The sequence below is a fragment of the Lepidochelys kempii genome, chromosome 3 (genome assembly GCF_965140265.1).
Source record: "Lepidochelys kempii isolate rLepKem1 chromosome 3, rLepKem1.hap2, whole genome shotgun sequence".
NCBI lineage: Eukaryota > Metazoa > Chordata > Testudines > Cheloniidae > Lepidochelys > Lepidochelys kempii.
In genome coordinates, this window is record NC_133258.1 from 115,745,724 (window position 1) to 115,756,319 (window position 10,596).

The 10,596-nt window shown below is 38.7% G+C and overlaps 1 protein-coding gene across 2 annotated transcripts; it reads left to right on the top strand.

Annotated features, from left to right (window-relative positions):
• The first annotated feature begins 727 nt into the window (after window positions 1-727).
• On the top strand, window positions 728-9,494 carry VIP (vasoactive intestinal peptide). 2 transcript variants are annotated; one of them, XM_073335227.1, is made up of 7 exons: window positions 728-897; window positions 2,191-2,307; window positions 4,327-4,470; window positions 4,869-4,973; window positions 6,356-6,487; window positions 6,953-7,067; window positions 8,675-9,494. In XM_073335227.1, exons 2-7 carry the CDS (start codon window positions 2,198-2,200, stop codon window positions 8,681-8,683), a joined length of 615 nt encoding a protein of 204 aa, XP_073191328.1. In that variant the 5' UTR covers window positions 728-897; window positions 2,191-2,197; the 3' UTR covers window positions 8,684-9,494. The 2 variants fall into 2 exon arrangements, with proteins under 2 accessions (XP_073191328.1, XP_073191327.1); XM_073335226.1 differs by having other exon boundaries at window positions 831-897; window positions 4,330-4,470.
• The last annotated feature ends 1,102 nt before the right edge of the window (window positions 9,495-10,596 follow it).

Below are 10,596 nucleotides of genomic sequence, written 5' to 3' on the forward strand. Positions count from 1 at the left end.
AGCGTGCCTGGAGAATTGTAACATACACGCAGAAAACCAAAGATGTTAAAAGAAAAACAAAACCCAGATCAAAAGGTGGAAGCAGCCCCCCGAATGCCGTGTACTTTAACACACGCCTCCTTCTACACAACCTCAGCGGGACACTTAACAGTTTACAAGACACCAACACTTTTCTGGGAGTTAAGGGGAGGCTGCGGAGGTCGGTGCGACCGTCCCAGAGGGGAGCTCTGCCCGGAACTCGTGCTTGGCCATACATTCGGCTGCTGCCCACATGTCTGCCCGCTCTGCCCCATCCCTCGGTGTCTTTAATGTACAGAAGGAGAGCCAGGCTGCTCACCGGTCCCGGGTAATCACCCACAGGCTAAACGTGCAACAGGGCTCTGGGCTGCAACCCGGGACCTGCCCAACTCTGCTCTGCTGTCTGAGGCTGAATTATGTTGTCAGCCAAGTCTTACTCACTGGCTAAGCCATCCATTAATATACATCAATAAAAACAGGGTACGCGGCTGCTCATGAATTAAAGATGAACTTCTTCCCCGGCTCAGAGCATCCTGAGCAAAGCGATCACGGACTTCCAGTCACCCCCTTGGGAATAGTGACGTCTCCCAAGTAACGTGATTGCTTTTTCTGAAGCAGAAACGTGGTCCTATGGCTACACCCTATAAAACCAGGCGGCTTGGAGGGCTGAGCAGAGTGTTACTGAAGGGGAGAGACGGCATCAGCCTAAGGAGGAGGGCTGGGGAACACCACCGAAACACCAGACACGGACCCAACCCCTGCACGTTCGCCCTCGGTCCCCGGGACAGAGTGCGGGGCGAGCCGCCGAGGAATCCAGCACCTCGGAGAACTCCCGGCGCCGGGCGAACTTCCCAGGAGAAAGCACCGTCTCCCTGCCTCGTGAGTACCGCCAGCTAGGCCTGGGCTCAATAAATAAACCCACTGGAGCTTCCTAGCGAGTAGAGAGAAGAGAGGACCCCCCCCCTCCGATTATAAGAGCAGTGCAAACAGGCTTAACGCTAAAAAGTTGCTGACCAGCCAGCAAATGGGAATGTATAGAACAGTCTTGCCTTCTCTGACTCTACCTTCTCCTTCTTAATCCTTGATCAATTCCTATGGACTTTAGCTCAGATTAACCAATTTAGGGTGTCTTTGCTTTGCGCCTTCCTTTTTACTTCTCCTTACTGCTGCATGTTAGCTGCCCTTGAGTGCCGATTTCTCCCTCGTGTACAGTTATCACGCGCTGGTTACTTGGGTTCCCTCTTAGCGCTTTTATTATTGTATATCCTCAATTTAAATTCACCGAATTAATCAAATCAAGCTGATCTTTCTTTTCTCGCTTTCCCTGCACTCTTCTTTCCTGCGGGGGGCGCGGGGAGGAGGGGGACTAGAAGAGGTGTTGATACGCTACAAAAAGTTTCCACTTCAAGTCTCTGTTCCGAGCTCAGAAGGATGCAGACTGGCTTTGAGTGAACATGAACATTAATGTTTACAATGTTCAACTCAAATTCCCCACTGCCTGCCCGTGCCTTTTGGTTGCTTGAAACAAAGTGCAGCTCGGCTTTCTACGGCAGTATTGTACAGCGCAGCATGAGAACCATCTGCTACTCATTCTTTAACTGTTTGACCAGATTTAAGTTATTAAACTATTGAAGAGAAGTAAGCGTACGTGGCTTCCCCAGCGGAGCACAAACGTAGAGGATGCACAGTGCTAACTCACATTATTACTTCATTCTTCAAATTCAAAGGGGTTTCTATTACTCTAATGTCTGAGTTTCAAGGAGGTTTACGTTTCGGATAGAACTTCTCCCCTTCACCCTCTCCCTGCCTTTGGCCGTCATCAGCTACTAGGACTTACAAACCAGAAGAAATAGTTCCCTTCCAGGTGATTTAGAAAAAATAAGTGTATTGTCAACCAGATCCGTCTTACCCAGCGAGTGCCCCTGACTTCTAAAGCAAAAGCAAAAGATATAGCTCGCAGCAAATTTTAAACAGCCGTACCCTGGCATGCCATATTTGAGGGATGAGGTGTAGCCCGCAGCAGGGATCCTTGCTTTTCCACGTGGGATCCGAAACCTTCCGCCCCCTTTCCTTCATACAGCAACAAAAGCATCTTAGAATTGGCCCTCTGTATAAGCAGTCGGAAACCAGTGCCGATAGGAGGTAATTATTGTCTCCTATTCATTAACTCAGGTCCAGCATGATGGAACATAGAAGCAGCTCCCAGCTTCTTCTGTCCTTCACACTCTTCAGTGTTCTCTGCTCGCCAGTACTGGCATTACCGCCTTTGGGGACATACTCAGCTGTGAGGTAAGTGCTGTTCCAACTCATGCAACCTCTAGCTAAAGCACCCCACTGCTCGCTAACGACACAACACGGCCTGCGGAAGGCGACATTGCAGCAAACGGTCCAGTTAGTTAGCATCAGCAGCGTCCTGGTGTACTTGTTATCTTGGAAACTCTAATCCAAGACTTGAATACAAGACCCTTCTCTTTAGCAAATGTGGTTGAAAGGCTCATCTATTACATTCTCACATCAACATTACAGGAAGGGACTAATAATTATTGGGTACGCTGGTGATCTTTGCAATAGCGTCAGTGAAGATGACCCCTTTTGGCAGTAGCATGGATGGTATGGGCTGGTCTACCTCCCCTCTCTGTAAATAATGTAAACGTTAAAAGGGTTTTAAGAAGTGGCCCTTCCTTCTCCATCTGTTCCCGAAGAACACCAGGAAGTGATGTGATCCTTTCATTCAGCCAGTGCCAGCATCACTGGTGGATAGCAATTAAATGACTTCTTATTTTAAAGGTCCTAAGTACCATTTCCACTCTAATAGCCCTTTAGTAATGATTATTGCTTCCATGAAGAATATGACAAATAGTAAAGAAAACATGCTGAATTGTGTTTCTGGGGTTGCCTTGGCCTATCACAAATAGCAAGTATCAGCTCTTCTTATGGCAAAACCTACATTTCACCTCAGCTCTACCATTATAGCTGGACTGTGCCTCAAATTATGGCTGTAGACTGTATTACAGTAGATTGTGAGAAAGTGACTTGCCTATATCTATGCATAGCTTTGGTGTAAAGAACACATTGTAGTTTGATATTTTGAATTTTTGTTGCTGTTTAGAGAAGGTAAAGTCAAATGTTACAGTGTATTTTTCAGTATTAAGCTGAAACAAATGTACATGCTGAAAACAACAAATGAATATAACTGTAGTTATATAATTTTAAAGTTTGCCACTTGGGTTCGGTTTTTTTCACACAACAGTAATTGTACTTGTTTCATAAAACATCTGTAGCTGAAGGAATACTCATAAGAGCGAAATCCTGCAGGTCTTACTCCAATAGGTATAATTTGTCCACAGGGAGTGTATGCCTACAATGTTAACATAAAATCTCTTCCGAGCCTCAGTGTGTGATTTGGCACATCATCACATGTTGCATCTACCACTCTGACAGGAAGCTATCATTTTCCATAGAATACAACAGTGACCAGAAGCAATGTCTGAGGCCATACCACTGCAACATAGTCATGTTATCCTTAATAATACATGAGATCATGCATCAAATTGTGGGAGTGGGCAATATTAACACATAAACTAACAAAAAGTTTATCATTCAATGTTTGGGATATTAACACTACTTGAACAGAATTGTGGTTATGATGAAAACACATTAATTATTAGCGGTGAGATATTCTGATGAGTTAATAGTAAATCAGTCTTAAAAGAGAATAAAAATCAGTATATGGCTATCTGTTTATATCTTATATGGTAAAATTAATCCCTCTTCAGAGAATCTGCACAAAGGCCTAAGAACCAATTAGTTCCACTTATGCACCATTTTAAGGTCTTAACTGGAACTTAAGTGGCACATAGATCTTCTGGCCCTTTACACAGAAGAGAATTTAATCCATAATTTATATCATATACATATTCCTGTATATTGCAATGGTTGCCATTAAAAATTTTACAATTGCCATTTGCAAGTAATTATAATGACCATGGATTGCATGGTATTCCCTTAAGTCAATTATTTGCAATGATAACATTATAAAAATGTGAATGCTGACCCAATATGAAGATTCATATAAATATATGGTTAAAGATGGAGAAAATCTATTACACCAGGTACTCTATCATCCTGCCAATGAAGGATTATTACTTGCAGAGTATTTTCTTGTGCTTTATCCAGTTTGCTTTAAAATGTCTTGAGCATTAGACACATGTATATTGTTTGACACATTAGACTGCATGCAAATTGCATTGAAAGAGACAGTATTAAATAACCTCATTTTGCAATACTTTACGAGATTTTCTTCTCCAGTAGGTTGGGAAACAGAATGCCATTTGACGGAGCAAGTGAACCTGATCAAGCCCAGGGTTCATTAAAACCTGAAACTGACATTTTGCCAAATGCACTACCAGAAAATGACAAATTCTATTTTGACATGTCCAGAGCTATAGATAGGTGAGAATTTTTGTTGCCATAAATACTGGATAAGTTTTGATGCATTGCTTGAATGATACCAAGGTAGAAAGTGCTTTTCCTGCATTTATTTCAATGAACTTTTCAAACTGCTTAAGACATTTGAGAGGAAAAATTGAGTATTAAAAGGGAGCATAGAATGTATGTTTGTTTGCCAAAGTTTTGTGGAGTTCATTGTCATTATAGAATGGACACTGAAAGGGCTGAAAAGTAATAATAAATCATTTGGAAATGTTTTTTAAAATAGTTTTGTTTAATAAATCAAAGCAATAATAATAATTTTCAAAAGAAGTGCTTATGAAATTGAAAATAAAAACTGTATATACTTGTAATATATGGAGCCCAGATTTTATTGTGGAGTTATTTTTTCATCATATTAGGAATGCAAGACATGCTGATGGACTTTTCACCAGTGGCTACAGCAAACTTCTGGGTCAACTTTCTGCAAGGAGATATCTGGAATCACTTATTGGAAAACGGGTTAGGTGAGGTTACACTTACATAGAGCTTTTATTTAGCTTGCTTCACTAACCATTCTGTGCATAAGTTTCCCCTTCTATAATTGGGAACAATGATATTTCCCATCCTTTAAAAAAAAATTTGGGATCTTCAGATATAAGAACTAAGTCATTAAATAAAATTAATTAACATTAATACATTATTATTTATTTGTATTATATGTATTGTAATATTTGTTCAAAAGTGACTTTTTGAGTTATATATAACATATAGAGGACACCTGAGAGGAGTCACACACTAAACACAGCTCTGAAAAAAATCAGACTGGAATATGATAACTATTGAGCTAATTTTGTAATATTTTTCCCTTTGCAGATCATGCAAATCCTACACTCTGTCATTCAAACTTACGCTTAGGTGCATAAATGCCCATTTTACATGCCCAGAAGGTGATTAGAAATTGGGCACTGAATTTGCACGTATTTCTACTCAGTCTACTTTGTCCCTAAATACAAAGGACTGGATTCTCAGCTGGTGCAAAACCGTGTAGTTCCTTCGGTAGAGTTATGGCAGATTACACCATCTGAAGAAGATCTGCCTCTAAACTATGATGCAGGAAACTTCTGACTTCAACTTTGGCTTTCCCAAAGTGCTATTTTTCCTCTGAAATTTACTTAAAGCCAGTGGTGCTGGGGTTAAAACAAAAAGAAAAAAGAAAAAGAAAAAAGAAGTGGGTAAACTAACCTAGGCTCCTTATTCCTCAAATGAGAAGTGGGTAAACTCCATTTACCCATGTTTACTCTTGACTAAACTACTGCACAAAGCAAACATTTTAAAGCTATATATAAACATACTGTAATACTTGGAGCCTGCTCCTGTTCAAGTCAAAAGCAAAATTCCCACTGATTTCAATGGGAACAAGACTAGGCCCTTTAAGAGGTTCCTTATATTTCAGCCAGCCTATATAATTTGATAATTTGCTCAAATATCTTTCTAGTGTAAATCAGGATGATTTCAGTTTGTTTAAAAGGGTTTCCTAAATTACAAGAATTGGCACATAAGGACTTGTGATTTTAATTATTAGAAAACAGAATGGCCCAAATCCTAAAGTCTGTGCTCAACCCTTGCTCATATAAAACTTCCAGAGACATCAATGTGAATTCTAATTACACTGAGATGGGAAGAAGTCAATGGGAGATCTGCCTAAGTAAAGACTGAATAAAAATTTCAGGATTTTACCAATTTGATCAGAGTGACTTTTGAAGTAGTAAAAAGAAAATTTGAATGGAAATGAATTTTTACTCAGTTAGTCAGCAATTGAAAAACTTACTGCATATAGTTCAAAGTCTTTATCTTTTCTAGTTGAATGTATTTGTGGTCATTTCCACTGTTTTTTGTGTTTACATAGCAACAACCTCATGGACGAACAGATGCCCGTCAAACGTCATTCGGATGCTGTCTTTACTGACAACTACAGCCGATTTCGAAAGCAAATGGCCGTGAAGAAATATTTAAACTCAGTTTTAACTGGAAAAAGAAGGTATTAAGAAAATAAAATAAAACACAATGAACATTAATGATCTTGGAATGTAATCTTAATATATAGACAAGTATTAGTGACATTGTCTCCTAGTGATTTATTTACAGCACACTTCACAGTCAAATTAGAATGAAAGAACAAGAATAACACACAGAATTTGGGAGTCTTAAAATAAAGGAAAATGCTATTGAAATATTCTTAAAGTGCTTTTATTTAGAACAAACATCCTAGTAAAGGAAAAACTGAAGAGCTAGGGCTTATGCACAGGACTTGCTATGAGGTAACACTCTTACAATGAAAATGCACAGTGTTTGAAATTTGCTGATATCTAGGGAAGTGCTAGACATGCTACTTCACTTATTTAAAAAATTGTTTAATGAAGTTTAACAAAACAGAAAGTTACTATGATTAGTTCTGTCTTATTTTTCTGAGTGCAACAAAATCCATGTTTCTCATCTGCAACAGCCAAGAAGAGCTAAACCCTGCCAGCCTTCGAGATGAAGCAGAATTGCTTGAACCCTCCTTTTCCGAAACCTATGATGATGTTACAGTAGATGAGCTGCTGAACCGCCTCCCATTGGTAGGTCCAAATTTACTTTTATCCTTCCCATTCATCAGTAGTCACCCCACCCTTAAGATATTAATCCTGCACAAAAGATGGCCTCTTGGTAAAGTGCACCCCTCTGGCATGAGCCACATTCCATTATATATTTTATATGTCTACAGGGAATGTGTCTCAGTGTAATGACCTCTTTAATAAGATTAATTAAATGATCCCCATGATTACTTTCACTCTAACTTCCTAATTAAATGAACAGTCTGACACTGTTGCTAATGCACCTAGCTCACTTGTGTGTTTCAAACCACAGGCACTGAGGCAAAAAAGCATAATTGACTTATTTTTAATTAGGAAGAATATTCTGGCTTCTGAGAATAAATTCACTGGTTTTCTTTAATTAAAAAATAAAGTTCCATCCCCACTTTTTGCCTTATGTCATTCTTTCTAATGGAAATCCAGGCTCCCCCTAAAACTGGAGAATGAGAAACATGTGCACCACTACCCCAACCTACATGGCAGCTGATTCCTATCTAAAACTGTGTGTCAAGTGGAGAAAGACCCTTTTTTCCTCTGTTCTGATATTCTTAATGTCTGAGTTACTACTTAATAGCCGTGTTAATACTTCCTATTTAGCTTTGTGTCAGAATCTTTGGAGACAATGCACCTCATTCACAACTGTGTTACTCTACTTCATTGATTTCAATGTATTACACAGACCTTACACTGGAGTGATAACACAGTGGTGAATCAGGCCTGATATTCTTGAAAATATATTAATCTCTGTTAGAGGATTTTTTATATCAGTGGTGATGTTGATGCAAATGGGCAAAAAAAAAGGACTACAAATAAATAAAAAGTAATTATTTAACCCATCCTAGCATTTGATGAACGCTGTAGCCTTATACGAGTAAGAAAATGTTTTTCTTCAGTTTTTCATTTCCTTCAGATAATAGAAGAAAATGCATTTTTCAAAACATAAGCAGAGATCCAAAAGATCACACTTCAGGGTATAAGATGACTTCTAAATGATGGATTTAGGAAGAAAATGTTCCTTGTGGGAAGGTTATTCCATCATTTCCTCCTGCAAGGTTTCTTACACCTTCTTCTATAGTATCTGGTGCTTGCCACAGTCAGAGACAGGATATTGGACTAGACAGACCATTGATCTGATCCTGGCAATTCCTAAATTCGTTCCTTCCTCCCTCCCTCCCAGATTAGGCGATTGTAACCATGCTACAGATTTCCCTGAAGAGGGAGAATCTGGTCAGTGCTGTCCATTATTCTATCAGTATCCACTGGTGCCATGTCAGCTTGGTAATCTGCACTTATTCACTCCAAGGATCCAACTGCTTTCAGTATCATCCCTCTTGCCTAGTATGCTGATATTCAACAAGATTCTTGTTGGTTGGGCTTGATTCTACAAGGACGCACTACCAGGCACAGTCCTTATTGCCATGAATAGGGGTTCCATAGATATCAAAGTTGCTACTCCCAGTAGGGACTCTTGCACCCTGTAGTTGGTGTTTGCAGGATTTGGGTCTTGGCTGTATACATTTTAGATAACGTTATCTGATGTTGCAGTCACTTGTAACATTGATTTTGAAACACGCATTCTTCTTGTTTTTCAGAGTCTTTGAAGGAGAGCTGGTAAAATCTATGACAAGAACAAAACTATTTTTTGAGTTCCACATAGTATTTCAAAGAAATGACTTCAGTATTCAAACCAAAACAAATATGTTGTGAAGTGACAGTGTGATATATTTGTTTCTGATATAATAAAAGTTGATGTTTACACTGTAAATATTACTTTAGAGATCTCTACCTAAAGCTGTACATATGTATGCTAGTCTAACTCATGAAAACCCTGTGATTTCATATGATGTAAATCCTTTACGTCAATAAATACATTTGAAAAAGAGGAATGCACACCAGAAGACAGCACCAAATTACTGACTAACTGGATTATTTTAACTATGGTAACACTTCAGGTAAAATTGTATGACGCAATGGATACATTTGCAGACAACTTAATAAATAAATAAATACAAAAGACCATAGAAAGGAACTGTGTTCAGTACGTTCAAACTGTGTAAGAAAAGATTGCCGGGGGTAGGATCTGTACAAAAATATATGCTTTTCTAACAACTCACCGACTTAAATAAATAAAAAGGCATTTAAAAGGATTGGATCTGTCATAGAACCTTATTTTTGTCCTCCTCCATTTTGAATGTTTTCATAAAATACCATTTAAATTAAAGCCAGTAATATTTCCTTTTTTTTTAATGGTGAACACTTTTTAATCCAAAGTTGCCAAAGCACACGGAAAGAGAAGGGGAAAAAGCTACCCCTTAATGTTTGATGTGCTAAAGTCATAGCAGTAAGTTTATTCTACATTTGGTTGTGGATAACTCTGCTGATGAGCGCATTCCTTATATATAAAGTAGATCTGAAGACAGTTTACTATTTTTTCAAAATGAATGTAACTTATGAATACGCAGACAATAAAAAACATTTTATTATCACTGCAACTATTATTGGTTTGATTCAATGCTGCAATTGCCTGAACAGACAAGACCCCTGTTAATAACAGAGAAAAAATGAACACATTCTTCTTCTGGGATATACCATATAAATCTCTGATTGTATTAAAAGACAAAATAGGCCTGATTCCTGATTGTGTTATTCCAGTTTAATGTCAGTGTAACTCTGATGTAAAACTGGAAGAATGTTGGTGTGAGTCAGGCCCACTGTGTATTTTAATATAAGCTACATAATCATTTGCTCAAGAAGGACCTTTTCAGAGGTTGTTTATAGGGCTTGATAATTCTAGTACAGTATGAAAAAGATCTACTGGATGTACTAGTTATGTAGCATAGACTCCTCAGTACTAACTTGTATGGAATACCAGGCATAAAGCTAAGAAACCCCATTCATAATTTAAAATATTTTTAAGTTTGGAAAGGGTGAAGAAAGCATGTAGAGGCTGCTTAGCAATATGCATATTTCCCACTGGAATTTTACTTCAATTTATGTACTATAGACTTAATCTTGTTTCCATTGATGTTAACAGCAAAACTTTATTGACTTCTGTGAATGTGGGACTGGTCCTTAAATTACTTTTGAGTTCGATGTGCACATTCAAAAACGTGCTTTTCTTTTTATTCATGCTGGGAATTGTCAATGTGTTTCAAAAGGAAATGTCTCAAAGTTGCTCATGCATGCTAAGCCTACAGGCTTGTCAACACTTGAAATGCAACCTAGGTGCCACTGTAGCAGTTCAGCGTAGACACTACTTACAGTGATGGGAGGGGTTCACCCATTGGCATAGTTAATCTACCTTCCTGGGAGGAGGTAGCTAGGTCCATGGAAGAATTCTGTCAACCTAGTGCTGTCTACACTGTTGGTTGGGCTGGCTTCAATGTATTGCTCAGGGAGTGTGGATTTTTCACACTCCTGAGCAACATACCAGGTGAACATAACTTCTGAGTATAGATTGACTTAAAACTTACATGGAAAAAGGTTCATATAACATGTAGGCTGCCAGTTTTTT